Genomic DNA, 15,109 nt, shown 5'->3' with positions numbered 1-15,109 from the left:
GTACACAGGCCTCTTGAGCTTCCTAAAGGATTTTGAGTAAACAACAATATGGAATGGGGTGTGTTTTCCTCTACCTATTATTCCATGGGGAAAGACTGACTGAGGCTAGATGTGAGATAAGGGTCTCTTTGGATACACAAAGGAATAAAGTCAGCGGCTTGAGGACTTGAAGAAATCCAGCTGCCAATATCCAGGATTTTTATCTCCAGTCTGGGCTAGGGGCTCTGAGAGGAGGAGCAGATGAGGGTTCTGAATGCTGTTAAGAAAAGGAGTTGGGGTCTGGGAAATGCACTCTGGATACTGGAGGACCCTCCAGCTCAGAAGGCTTAACCTCCCTCTCTCTTCTCCTTTGTTACTATCCTAGACCTGACTCAATCCTACCTGAGGCTAGGCAAGAGACAAAGGAAGCCATGAGTGGGACTGTGAGGAGGGCAGCAGGGAGGGAGAAGCCAGTGGGAAAGGAAGGACACCTGGGGGGGGTTCCTGGGCTGCCATTTGTGTGTGCTATGTGTGCTGGATGCTGAAGACTGAATGTTTTCATTAGATGTGGCTCCTGCCCATGCCGAGCTTACCTTCTGATGGAGGATGCAACCTGTTCACATATATTACATAATAACTTGTATCATAGTACCAGGCATTATGGGCAAGTACATGGTGCCAGTGGACAGAAAACTGGGTCTGGAGTCCAGAAGACTCATCTGCCTGAGTTTAAATATGGCCTCAGACGCTTCCTAGCTGTGTTATGCTGGTCACTTAACTTTGTTTGCTTCAGTTTTCTCATCTGTAAAAAGAGCTGGAGAAGGAAGTGGCAAACCACGTTTAACTGTGTGATCCTGGGCAAGTCACTTAACTTTATTTGTCTCCATTTCCTCATCTGTAAAATGAGCCAGAGAAGGAAATGTCAAACCACACTTATTAGCTGTGTGACCCTTGGAAAGTCACTTAACCTTGTTTGCTTCCGTTTCCTCATCTGTTAAATGAGCTGGAGAAAGAAATGGCAAACCACTGCAGTATCTTTTCTAAGAAAACCTCATATGGGGTCATGAAGAGTCAGAAAATGAAAAATGACTGCACTTATAACAGTGCACTACATAGATGCTATGTGAGGTCAGAGGGAAGAAAGGTTACTGAATTGGGATTTCAACGGGATAGAATGTGAGAGAAGATATTTTAGGCAGAGAGAACTCTCATGAGCAAGGGTTTGGAGGGAGGAAAAGGTGAATTTAGGGACTGAGAGGAGTCCAGTTTGTCTGGTATGTAGAGTTCCTGACCCGGATTTCATTGCCTTACTAACAGGAAGAGGAGAAACGTTTGCATTCATGACTGCTTTGCTTCAGAAGTACTGAGGATCTTTTCCTATTTGACCTCATATGGGTGCAGACCTCAGGGCACCAGGCAGTCAAGTTTCCTCTAAACAGGGTTGTTGGGCTTGAGGCTAGGGCAAGGGCCCAAGAACCAATACTTGATGACTCTTCAGGGAAAAGAGCAAGAGTATTTGTCTGAAACTTGGTGGAGAGGCCACTACTTGGCAAATAAAAAGTCTGAGGGGGTGCCTAGGGTGGGCAGGGGCATTGAGGTGTTCACTGGATAGAGATGGAGACTTAGCAGCATAAGGAACTGGGCTTGAATCTGGCTTCAGATACTTAACTAGTTTTATGACCCTGGGTGAGTCATTTAATTTCTTCATGCCTCCATTTTCCCAGTTTGTAAAATAAAGATAATAGTAGGATGTACTTCACAGGACTGTTGTAAAAACCAAATGAGATAACTTGCAAAGTGCCTAGGATGGTGCTTGGCACATAGTTAGCATTATATTGTTAGTCAATTTGAAAGATTTAAAAGCTGACGAAACTTACACCTTTATAGTGCTATATGAATGCTAGCCATCCTCCTTTTGATCATCATTTTCATAAATAAAGGTTAGTTATATCCGTGTAACATAAACAAGAGGAACTCATGAAGGCAGACATGACATCTAAGTTAAAGCTGGTGTGTCAGAAAAAGAGGAGGAATGTGAGTATCAGAGAGCTCTTCGTCCATTCAGCCAGCTGGGCTGACTGTCGCCTTTTCGCTGCAGACAGTGGAGTGATTGGATATGCCACGTGCCCTTCTAGTTGTGGTGCCCCCTTGCCTTTTCTCATTCAATCAAGTGACTGCCTCTACGGTCCTTTCTAGATCGGTGGTTCTATGATCTGAGAAATAGGAGAGCAGACCTTTAGCTGCGCTAAGGAGCCGGACTGGCATTGCCTTTTACCGTGCACTGGGAGTGATTCCCCGTAGGATGTGTGAGTTGGCTGAAAGGAGGATGCCAGCGTTGGCTGAGCCGCCCTCACGATAGAGGTGCTGGTCCTCCCCGACCACTCCAAGAAGCCGTAGCACGTGCAGCAGGGCGATGGATGGCGCAGAGCCATTGGGGATTGAGGGGGGATGTCTCTCCTGGGCGGACAAAGACTTCCCCAGCAGGATGGGTAGATGGCAACAACAGTGTGTTTCAGCACCCATGAAAGTGGCTGAAGCAAGTGCTGCGGAGGGCTCGGAGCCCGGGCTGGCATTAAAGGACATCTGCCGCTTCCTGGGCTGTCCACGGGCATCCTGACTTGACTTGGATGACTTTGGAAGAGAGAGACTGACAGCCTCGCATCACCTCACTACACTGAAATCCAGTTCACAGGCAAGAAGACATCGCCCGGTGGAGTTGTTGGACCCCTGAAGACAAAGGACAAACCGCAATAATCGGTGGGATCCACAGCTCTTCCCAGCTGATCCAATTTATACACATGGTGCATCAAGCCCCACGTGACCTGGGGGTGTTCGTGGGTACCGTCGCCTTCCCTGCCACCTCAGACACAGACTGCTGTCATGGGCTCCCGTGGATCTTCCTGCCACGGGTCTCCCCTACTGTGGTCTATCGGCGACTCTGTTGCCAAAGCAACTTCCTAAAGAGCAGACCTGACCATGTTGCCCCATAGTCAGTCCATTCCAGAGACTCCCTATTGGCGACAAGACCTGATACAAAATTCTCTGACCTTCAGAGGCCATCACAGTATGGCAGACTAGACTTTTTCTCATATCCCTTTGACCTCTCAACCCTATCCAGAATAGAAATTATGCAACTTCAGCTATTTCTGCTGCCCAGGACACCCAGAATTCAGAGGAAAGTGGAAAAAAACCCCAAACAAATACACAGGCTGCTTTAGCAAATCCCAGTCTTCAACAAAACCATCCCTGACACCCTCTCCCCCTTTCTAGTGCTGTGAAAATCCTAAGTCCAGACTGTAGAAATTTGCTTACACCTTAACAGCCAACCTGGCCACAGTCCTTCATAAATAAAAGTCTATCAGGATTGCAACCCAGGAGCACCAGTGCTGCGAAGCTCAGAAGAACTCTTGCTGGGCCAGAGACCCAGGAAACAGAGAGAGTGGGCTTGGGTCTCCAGCATGGGATACCAGCACGAGGGGGCTTTGAAGCACTCCACCAAACCTGAGGGAAAAGGCAGAGCCCTGAACTGGCAGACAGTCTGGGCAGAGACCTAGGCTGGGGAACCCTGAACTTCACAGTCTGAGAGGACCAAGATGCTTTGAGACCTAGCTTCCAAGGAAAACTCAGAAAGGATAGAGTTTGGAAGTGAGCGATGAGAAAATTAGGGATGGGAAGAGCGTCAGATTGAGACTAACAAAGACCTCAGAAAGAAGACTCCAAAGACCTTGAACATAAACATAAAGCAAGAAAACCAGTAGCCCCAAAAAGAAATATAAAACCTAGATCTGGGAAATGGCTTCAAATATTTGTTAATAAACACTGCAAAATAAAAGAAAATTATTCAATTTTTAATGAGTCAGAGGATACTATGGAATCTGAGGATAATATGAAACCACAACACTTCATTGTTCCTCAGTGGTTCAAAAGAGATGGGCTAAAAGAAGAAGGGCTAAAATGATAAATGGGCAAAACGACAGATATTGGAGGGGATGTGGAAAAATGGAGACCCCAATACAGTTAGTGGAACTGTGAACTGTTCTGATCATTTTGGAAAGGTAACTGGAATGATGCCCAAAGAATTATAAAACTGTGTATATCTTTTGGCTCAGCAATATCACCATTAGGTTTATTTTCTATGGTGATCGGAGAAAAAGGAAAGAACTGATATGATCTAAAATATTTGTAGCAGCTCTCTTTGTAGTGGCAAAGAACTGGAAATTGAAGAGAAACTCATCAATTGGGGAATGGCTAAACAAGTTGTGACTTCTGATGGAATACCACCCTGCCTTAAGAAACAAGTTAATTTTGGGAAAAAAACATGGAAAGATCTACATGAAATTATGAAGGAAAAAAAAAGCAGAGCCAAGAGAACATTATATGTAACAACATAAATACTGAAAATGACATTTGTACATAGTTTTATATATACAGTTATCTTTTTTTTTTTGTCAAATTTGTCAAATTGTGTCCCCAGTGGGGGAGGGGAAGAAGAAAGGGAGTTAAGTGATATTTTAATGGAACAAACAAATACATGAAAATATTTTTTTAAGAAAGAGAGAAACACAAGAATTATGAGAATAGACTTTCTGGCCTGCACAGCAAAAAATAATGAGCAAAATAGAAAAACTGAAATTAAATGGGAAGTCTCACCAAAGAAGCAAAAGGAAGAACAATAGTTTGGGGAATGCAAATATACAAAAGCGAAGAACAATCTATAAGAAGAGAGGCCATAAACATTAACATTAAAAGAAAATATACTCACTATTCAGTGACAGAATGAACAGAGATAATCTAAGGATCATAGATTTTCCAGAGGTACATAAGAGGACAAAAAACAATAAGAAATACTTCAGCATTATTATAAGGGAAATAATAAAAGGGAATTTTCCCAGAACTTCTGAACACAGAAAATTAAATTCCAATTGAAAGAATTCACAGATCACTTCTGGAAAGGAAGAAAAATAGACCCAGGCAGAAAAGCCTAATATAACTTGGTCTGGCCCTTCCTCTTCCCCCTATTCCTTCCTTTCTAGTTTTCCAACATTTTATCCTCATCTCCATACTCTATGGTCCCATGACACTAGTCTTGCTGTTCCTTGAACAAGATATTCCATTTTCTAAATAAGCCTTTTCACTGACTGTTTGCCATGGCTGGAATGCTTTTTCCCTCATCTCTGCCTCCTAGCAGAATCCCTGCAAAAATGTTACCTTCTTGGGGAGGTCTTTCCCAATCTTGTATAATTCTCTGTATTTCCTCTTTATCTTAGCCACAGTTTATTTGTACATAGTTGTCTGCATGTTATCTCCTCCATTAGACTGTGAATTCCTTGAGGGTAGGGAGTATCTTTTTATTATTGGTCATTTGTGTTGAACTCTCTGTGATCCCATGGACCACACTGCCCACAAGGACAAGAAGGGTTTTCTTGTCAAAGATACTGGCATGGTTTGCCTTTTTTTTTTCTCTAGTGGATTAAGACAAACTTGCCCAAGATCACCCAGCCAGTAAATGTCAAGTCATATTTGAACTCAGGTTTTCTGACTCCAGACCCAGTGCATATCCAGTGAGCTTCCTAATACTTAACACAGTGTCTGGCATTTAATTGATGCTTAATTAAAAAATAAATTAATGAATGTTTATTGACTGGATGAAACCATACAGGGTCTTAAATTTTTTTTCACTATATTGCTACATTATCCTTCAGCTGAAAAGTTGTCAACCCTAAAAATAGCATATGTGATATTATCTTATTTGATCCTCATAACAAACTCCCTGTGCAGGTTATACAAGTATTATGTAACTGAAGTCCCCCACATTCAAGAAGATGAAACCAAGGTCCAGAGGTGATGAGTGACTTGAATCATCTCTTAGGCAGGAAGATGAAGAGCTAAAATTTAATCCTGCACTTCTAAATTCAAGTTAGCTCTTCCAAAATCCAAGCTCAATGCTTCCAAGGAAATGCCAGTCTAAGTAAAATACAATCTTTCAGCAACCATGGGTCCAAACAATCCCCATTCATGCAGAGCCCTAATTAAGACCACAAAATCGTCTGGAAGAGGCTCTTAGAGGCCATCAGGTTTACCCTCTCATTTTAGAAATGAGGAAACTTAAGAGCCTTTTCCAAGGTTCACACAGGCTGTGAGCATCAGAGGCAAGATTTGAACAGAGGCCCTCTGCCTCCAGAAGCAGTGCCACATCCATTCGATCCCACTGACTTGCTTGAAATGGCATGGGCCTTTCTGGGATCTAATGATCAGCCCCAGTCGTTAGTGAAGGTCATCATTCTGAGAATCCTTACACATTTTTAAAGACTTCTGCTTATTGCATTGTATCATATGTCCTCCTCAAGAGAAACACATTTCCAGACTCCTAGGAAAGCAAAGGCTGTTGGAGGAGCATTTACATCTATAGAGTGAAAAAGAGCTGGGGCTGCCAGGGGGCAATCTCATTTTGTTCAGTTTGAGTTTGTCATCAGCTGCCTTTTCTATGAACAAGGGTGAGTGCTATCATTTGCATCAGCTATAAAGCCTGCCCTGGAAGGATGCTACTGATCCCAAGAGGCTGCCTTCTCTCTCCCTGTGGGAGGCTAGGTTGGTTTTAAGCTGATTAAATCGATAAAATAAATCTGAGAGCAAACCTCATACACACACATATAATATATATGTATATGTGCATATATATACACACATATAAAATAAGGAAGAAGTTATTGAAATGCCCTATCCAGATTAGGTATTAGCTTCACTTAGAACCTAAAATAAGCCTGTCATTTATTCTTCCCTTCATTCTCCCTTTTCTACCATTTGTAGAGTTTCTGTGTTCAGCACACATAGCCAACTGTTTTCATAATTGACCTAGAAGAAATAAAATATGTGTGTATATGCACATACATCTATTTTATAAATACATATGTATATATAAATTACATTTATATAGGGTACATAGATTTTTTTAGGATTGCTATATTATTCCTTATTCCCCTCAGCTGAGGAAACAAAAATAACCCTAGTGATTTGGTGGTATTCTTTAATAATGTTCTTTCAGTCATCGTCTCTGCATGCAAAATTGAATCTAGCTGTCAGAGATGGAGATGTAATTGCAATAATTCCATAATTGTACTATTTGGAACTCTGCAGTCATGATGGAGGGCTAGAAAGGGGGTATGAAAGGAGGAGAGGGATCAGAGGGAGAGAAGGTGTTGGCTTCTAAGCAATTTATTTTTAGCTCTATGTATTTTATTTCCTCGCCCTAATCCCCCATCTCATTTGAGGGACCAGAAAATAAAATAGGAGAGCAAGACTCTTCTTTTTTTTTTACTTCGGCAATCTATTAATGCTATTTCCATATGAATGAACAGTAAAAAATATTATTTAATGTGAATAAATACCAATAGGTACTAAAGCAATTAATTGCTACCTTCTGTTTAAAGTCTACCTATCGTTTTTGTTGTGATATTTTGTTTCAGGGCTGCCATAGAGATTGGCCAATAAATTGTAGGGATTTTTTCATAGGTAGCAAATATAAGCTGCCTTTTCCTCATTAAAATGTTTTCCTTTCAGCCATTTAATGGTTTAGGGAGTTTATTTAGGCAGAAAGTAACTTAAAGCTCAGAATCTTTAATCCTGCTGCTGCTTGATGCAATTTGTATTTTGTGTAGGTGCTGTAGTACTTGATTTCTTTCTGAAAATTTAATTAATCAGTTTGTATTTTAAAATGCTAACTCCTATTCTAAATCAGAAAATATCATTTTTGTCCAGGTTGGGGGCTGAGCTCTTTCCTGAGAGACATTTACTAGGAAGTCTATAATAGCTAAAGCAAAAATCTGGCTGACATCCAGGTTACTTGATGTTCATTTTCATTCCTGCAGAATGATATGTAGAATCTAGGAATGTTCAGACTTCTGTGATACAATGTGATACAAATTCAAAGCAAAATCCAAAGTAACAGGATGCAAGAGGATTCTCTGCTGCTGAACTATTTTTTTATTAATCCAGCAGTGGGAGTGAAAACAAAGTCTCACTGGGGCCAGATTCTGTGTGAATCACCTAACATACTAATTGACCACCTAATTGAAAACTAAGAAGCCATTTAGGCTTAGGACAACTTTGGGTTTTGAATTCATTCATTGTTAAAACAAATATTTGAACTAATTCCACAAGCGAGTGGATGTGAAGATAGAGCTGTGGACCCACCATCAGCATTTCATGTACTTGCACTTTCACTTCTCCAGGCATCCCTTACAGCTTTGTCCTAAACTATTCATTTCTATCTGCACAGTCCCTCTTTTTGATTAGTAATATGTCCAAATTCGTGGAAATAACTAAGGTTAAGGGGAGGAGAGATGAGCAATAGGGGAAGAGTGTGATAAAGGCCATGGAATAAAGTTGCCTTCCCCTGAGGTTAAGTGTTAATTAAGGCCATCAAGGAATAAGTTGTTCTTTGGTCATTTTCAGTTGTGTCCAACTTACTGTGACCTCATTTGGGTTTTTTTAAACTAGATATTGGGGAGCTTTGATATTTCCTTCCCCACTTTATTTTATAAATGATGAAACTGAGGCAAACATGAAGTGATTTTCCCAGGATCACATAGCTCATAAGTGTCTGAAACTAGATTTAAACTGAAGATGATGAATCTTCCTGACTCTGGCCTGATACGCTATCCTTTGTGCCACCTAGCTGTGCCATCAAGAGATGAATAAAACCTATTACTTAAGTCTACTTAAGTTATTAAGTCTAATTCATTTTTTTTTTGTAAACCAACCAGCACATCCTGGATTGGACTACATGACTTTGAGGATTATTTTTCTAAATCTGATGATTTCTGCATTTTCCATATTTTTTCAGTATATTTCAGTAATTTCAATATTCAGTAATTTCAGATTTAATAATGAAATGCTCATTTATGCTTGGACTACATGCTTATCCTTAATACTTAGGGTTTCTAACCACAAAATAATCATAGGCAGTTGACAAAGAAAGTAAATATTCATTTTCAAGTTAGGTGCCGTGGCCCAGGTTATGCACATTTAGCAAACAATCTGGTATATGTCAGCTACAATTAAATAGTCATGAGAAACAGAAATTACTTGTAAATCATGGTACTAGGGAGTTAATAAGAGCTTAAGGGTTCTTGCTTTATCCATTGTGAAATCTTTGGAGTAACAGGCTCAGGGTTTTATTAATTTCTGTTTTCCATTTATTCATGGTCTTTGATGGCAGTTCATACATACTAAATATTCAATAAGCACTAAATAGATGATGATGATTCTGTCATTAGTTCCCTAGAGTAGAAGGATTTGGAGGCTCTTGCCTTTCCTTGTGTCTTCTATAGAGTTTTAACTGAAGTTTAAAAAAAAAAAACAACTTAAGTAGAAAAGTAATGGAATCATAGACTCAGTCATATCAAGCAATGAGGAGAAAACCACATGAGGCTGTATGTCTTGTATTTTAATGTATTCTTTCAAGTGATCTATCCCCTCATTATTTTCAAAAATGGTTGAAAGAATTTGTTGTTTGCCTTATGTTTTCATCGTTTCACATTCAATGAACAAAGGCATCTAATGTGATCTTAGGGATCAGAATAGGAGATAGAGCATCTTCTCAGAGGCCACATGCTTTTTTAAAAATTAATTCATTTTACTGTTTGCAGTTACACACCAAGAACAAGAGGGAAGGCATCACCAAATCATTAGCCTTGCCATCCAAGTCATTATATCACAAATAAATTGCTGACCTGAAATTATAACCTTATTGTGATCTAGCAGTTAAAACATGCCCCATACCCAACCTGAAGGTAGCACTAGATTGTGGTTATTACCTATTTTATAAAATATAAAAAAACCTTTTTAACTCCCTAATTCCCTAGGCAGTACGTGTCCTTTTTGTTTCTTGTATTGCTCGTTAGGTAGGCAAGGAAAGAGAGAAGTGAAATTCTGAGCAGAGTATAGTATTCTAGTAATGTGCTGACTGGTGCAGTGGATAGAGCAGTTTATTGGTTGGGTGACCCTGGGCAAGTCCCTTCATCCTGTTTACCTCAGTTCCATAGCTATAAAATGGTCTGGAGAAGGAAATGGCCAACTGTTCCCCGTTCTCTTGTCAGGAAGACTCCAAATGGGGTCACAGATTTGATTGGAAAAAATTACTGAATGCCAGCAAGGGCAAGAGGAGACTGGGAAGACTTTGTTTAGATTCTGCACATTTTCTTAGTCTACTAAAAAGCAGAGCTTTCAGCTGGGACTTCAAGGAAGCCAGGGAAGATGAGGAGGGAGAGCATTCCAGGCCCAGAGGGCTGGAGAAAATGGGCAAAGTGGAGACAGTGTGGATGGTTAGGAGGCTAGTGCTGCAGGATCCAAGAGGATTCCTACCTTGTGAGCCCATGGGACTGGGAGACCCCCAGTAGTAATAGGGAACTTAGCAGATGGAGAGGGTTTAGGGGGAGAGATCATGAGTTTGGTTTTGGATGTGTTGAGTTGCAGATGTCTCTGCTGGGCATTCAGTTCAAGACCTCAGAAAGGAAGTTGGGAGATGTGAAATTAGAGGTTAGGGAAAATAAGGGGCCCCTAGGCATACTTTTACTTGTGAAAAGGTCCTTAGAATTGTGTGAGTACATAGTTGGTTGCTCCTTAAACAGTGTGACTTGAACTGAATTGATAGAAGTTACTTAAAAACCTAGGTTTGTCAGCAGCTAGAGAATCTAAAATAAAGTTTTTAAATGGCAATTGCTTCTGCAGCTGTAGAAGAATGTTCTCTTTCATGGGACTAATTTATTTTAAATGCAAAAATCATTTGGGAATTGAAAAGGAAGTAAAACCTGTTTTTATTGTACTGTCTGAATATATTGGAAAGCCAGAAGATAAAAGACTAATAAAACCTAGTATTTTATGATTTCTTGTTGACCTGACAGTCTAATTTCTTCCTCAGAGAATAATAATTTTCTGAGATGACTAAAATACTTCATAGACAAAAATTACATATTCCTGTTTTGTTAAAATAATTGCACATTTTGGGGAAGAAAAATATCCATAATGACAACTTGTGTGCTTAAAGTCAGAGGGAAACAATAACTTCTAGATATTTATGATTTACATGTCCCTGACTTACTTTCTAATGGCAATATTTGTTTTTATTGTTGTTCAGTCATTCAGTTGTTTCCATGACCATGTCCAGATGAGGTGTCTCTTGCCATATCCTTTTCCAGTGGATTAAGGAAAAGAGAAGTTAAGTGACTTTCCTAGAATCACACAGCTACCAAGTCTCAGAGATCTGATTTGAACTCAGATCTTCTTGGCTCCAGGCCCAGTGCTCTATCCATGAAGGGAAGTAACTAAAGTAATCCTATTGTCATTCAGTTTTCCCAGAATCCTAGAATTTTAAGGGTTGGAAAGGGACTTCCACAGCCATCTGGTCCAATGTGTACTCACAAAAGAATCCCTTCATGGATGCCCATCAATTGGGGAATGACTGAAGAAGTTGTGGCATATCATTGTGGTAGAATACTACTGTTGTGCTATAAGAAATGACAACGGGGATGAGTTCAGAAAAAAACTAAGAAGGCATATATGAACTGATGCAAAGTGAAGTGAATAGAACCCGAAAAAGATTATACGCAGTAACAGCAACATAGTAATGATAACTAACAGTGAATGGCTTAGCTACTCTGATAATAGTGATCCATGATAATTTCAAGGAACTCCCGAAGAAAAATGCAATTCACATTCATAAAGAAAACTGATATTAAGTGCAGATTGAAGCATATTGTTTCACATTGTTTTTCTTGATGTTTTATTTTGCAACATGCCCAAGACGGAACTCTATGTTGCATGACTTCACATGATTTTACATTATAGGTATCATATTGTTTTGCCGTTTCAACTGTTGGGTTAGGGTTAGGAGACTAGGAAAAGGGAGAGAATTTGGAACTCAACATTTTAAAAATTAATATTAAAATTAAGAAGAAAAAATAATCCCTGTTTTAGATAAATGGTCAACTAGACTCTACTTGGAATATCTACCATGATGAGAACCTATTTAAGAGAGAGCTTGATATAGTGGAAAGAATACCTGAGTGCTGGATTTGGGGTCAGATGACTTAGAATTCTGACTTTATTCCTTGTAATCTTAGGCAAGTTGCTTCTCTGCCTCTGTCTCTCTATCTCTCTGTCTTTCTTTCCTTTCCTCCCTCCCTCCCTCTCTCCCTCCCTCCCTCCCTCCCTCCCTCTCTCCCTCCCTCCCTCTCTCCCTCCCTCCCTCCCTCCCTCCCTTCCTCCCTTCCTTCCTTCCTTCCTTCCTTCCTTCCTTCCTTCCTTCCTTCCTTCCTTCCTTCCTTCCTTCCTTCCTTACTTCCTCCCTCCCTCCCTCCCTCCCTTCCTCCCTCCCTCTCTACCTCCCTCCCTCTCTCCCTCCCTCTCTCCCTCCCTCCCTTCCTTCCTCCCTCCCTCCTACAGGTTATCTGCTTATGTCATCCTCTCTTTATCTTTGTTACTGTCATCCAGCTGTTTCCTGGATACTTCTCTAATTTCTTCAGTGAATTTAGTTCTTAAGTCTTTTGGATAGAAAGGGGTAGAAAAGATTCTATACAAATTATATTATATGCATATCTGCACATCTAATCATACATATGTATATAATTGTATCTTGTATAATTCAAACAATATATAATGTAAATTTATATCAATATAATATGAATATATTTGTGTATACATAAAATATATGTTTATATCACATATCTACATATATATTTTAAATATATATACTTTCAGTATGTGAACATACATACATATATAGACATATATAATACATACACACTTTCTAACCCTCTGACTTAACCATTTCTTTGCAACCTCAATGCTGATAGCCTCTTTTCATTCTACTTTCACTATCATTGTACTATGACCATATATTAGACCTATCTAATTATTCTTGGACTTTGCATGTATACATGCATGTGTGTTTGTGTCTATAAACATGTACATATACACATCCATCTCTGAAATTCCCCTCTGGTGATTTTTTGTTTAACTCCCAGTTTCTCCTTCCTATTTAACCTTTTCTTTGTCCTCATTGTGACATCTGATCTCTTGATCCAATTCTTCTCCCCAGTGGGTTTTCACCATTTTAATTTTTCTTGCTTCTCCGTCCTGTGGTCAATAACTTCAATAATATTCCCCTCCAACCCCCTTGCTCCATTACCTTGGAACCTCCTGCTTTCTCTACCCTTCGCCCTTTTTTTCCATTTTTGTCTTACTATTCCTTATTCCTGTCTTCACAGATTTTGGTTTTCTGAGAAGGGCAGGAGAATATCATGAAACCATATGAAGAGAATTTACTATTAAAGTCCTAGGTTATATTCTCAGCTTGATTCTCGTTACTACTCAGCAATTCTTTAATTCAGCTCTAATTGATTCAATCGTAATCACCATATCAGTTGTTTTAGACTTTCCCCATCTCCCCTTTCCGTTATAGCATATATCTTCACAGACATGAGACCTCCTTTTGAAATCCAACCCATCCTTTAAGTTTTAGTTGAACCATATCACTTCCTCCATGAAGCTTTCTCTCATAGTCAATATTAATCTCTCCCTAATTCCAATGGCACTTCTGTTTGTTGTGTTAGGAAAGTATCATTCCCTTTTGTTCCCTGGATGTTGATGCACACATCTTTTGCTGTCCCCTCCTGAGAGCAGGGATCTTGTTCATCTCAGTAGCTTCCTCAGGGCACAAGAGCATATAACATATAGTGTAGTAGCATACTTGCTAAATGATTTTTGAATTGTTGAGATAATAACCTAAAGGTGATGGCATAACAAAACATTAAAGCTCAAGTGATCTTTTGCATTATCCGAGAAAGATTTATGTACCTCAGACTTTGGCTTGAGCAGCCCTATGCACACAAGACCCACCAGAAGACTGTAGATTGTGCCAGGTGAGAAAGTATTTCTAAACCTTTTCTCTCCATACTTATCAAAATAAGGGCAAATAGAATATAATTCTGTCTTTTAGTTGACAAAAAGCCTTGGGTTGAAAAGCAAAAATAAAAGAATTTGGAGAGCATCCAAGGAGTTGGAGTCTCAAGCCAAAGTGTCACAGACTTAATTTTTTATTTCATTTTTTTAACAGAGTCAAAATTTATCACTTCCCTGGACCCTACCTTTTCTTTGCCAAAAGGTGGGGTGGATGGAATAATCAGAATGGGTATCATTCAGCAATGGACTGCTATTTCTGAAAGGGACTTGAATGTTCTGCCCTTTTTTGGAAAAAAAAAGTTTTCTCTTTTAACCTTCTTTTATCTTAATCAGTCCTCAGAAAATACCATTAATGTTTTTAGTGGAGTATCTAAATGTTTTCTGTTGTAGGAAATTTGAGAGGATGATTTTACAAAATGTCAGTAATTGAAATCTCTGATATAAATAAGTGTAGAAAGTTATTCATGTTCATATTTCTTATAGGATTTTAGACTAGCATGTCCTCAATCTTGCCAGTATGGTTGTGTAGAGTTTGCAGATGTTTTGAAGTTATTACCCTTATGTATCTATGAAATTTTCTTATTGCAAATTTACTTAAAATTTGTGTGTGTGTGTGTGTGTGTGTGTGTGTGTGTGTGTGTGTGTGTGTGTGTAAAAGAAGACTTTTTTACATATTGTCTTTAACTTTTATCTTTCAACTCTGAGATAATACCAGGAGTCTACGCTTCCCTACAGGGGAGTTTTGACAGTGCTAATAAACAATCAGGTAGAGGGATTATTCTTCTCAGTTGATTAGACTTTGTTCCAGTGGTATATTCCTTCAGCTTGACTTGGCTCTCCCACACAAGTAATTAAGTTGGAGAAATGTGGCTTCTTCTAATGTTCTGATTCTTGGTTGCAGGGAAAGATGGTGAAAGGAATGGGCGGTGCCATGGACTTGGTGTCCAGCTCAAAAACCAAAGTGGTCGTCACGATGGAGCATTCAGCGAAGGTAATGAGTACTCTTCATCATTTATGTCATGCCTTCCATGTGTCAGGCACTGTGCTACGTGCTGGAGATACAGAGAAAGGAAAAAGACAGCCCTTTCCCCCAAAGAGCTCACCATCTAACCGGCCAGAAAATATGCTTGCAAACAAATATTTCCAAACTAGAGATGGGTTAGATAGGAAA

The 15,109-nt window shown here is 39.6% G+C and overlaps 1 protein-coding gene across 1 annotated transcript in view; it reads left to right on the top strand.

Annotated features, from left to right (window-relative positions):
• Positions 1 to 15,109, top strand: part of OXCT1 (3-oxoacid CoA-transferase 1) — a 176,924-nt gene that overhangs the window by 124,102 nt on the left and 37,713 nt on the right. Inside the window, exon 14 of the mRNA XM_007487410.3 lies at positions 14,840 to 14,929. Coding sequence (XP_007487472.1) covers positions 14,840 to 14,929 — 90 coding nt within the window. The remainder of the gene's footprint in view (positions 1 to 14,839; positions 14,930 to 15,109) is intronic.

This window comes from Monodelphis domestica, chromosome 3 (assembly GCF_027887165.1).
Source record: "Monodelphis domestica isolate mMonDom1 chromosome 3, mMonDom1.pri, whole genome shotgun sequence".
Taxonomy (NCBI): Eukaryota; Metazoa; Chordata; class Mammalia; order Didelphimorphia; family Didelphidae; genus Monodelphis; species Monodelphis domestica.
The sequence above is the reverse complement of the archived record's forward strand: the minus strand, read 5'-3'. Positions and strand labels throughout refer to the sequence as shown.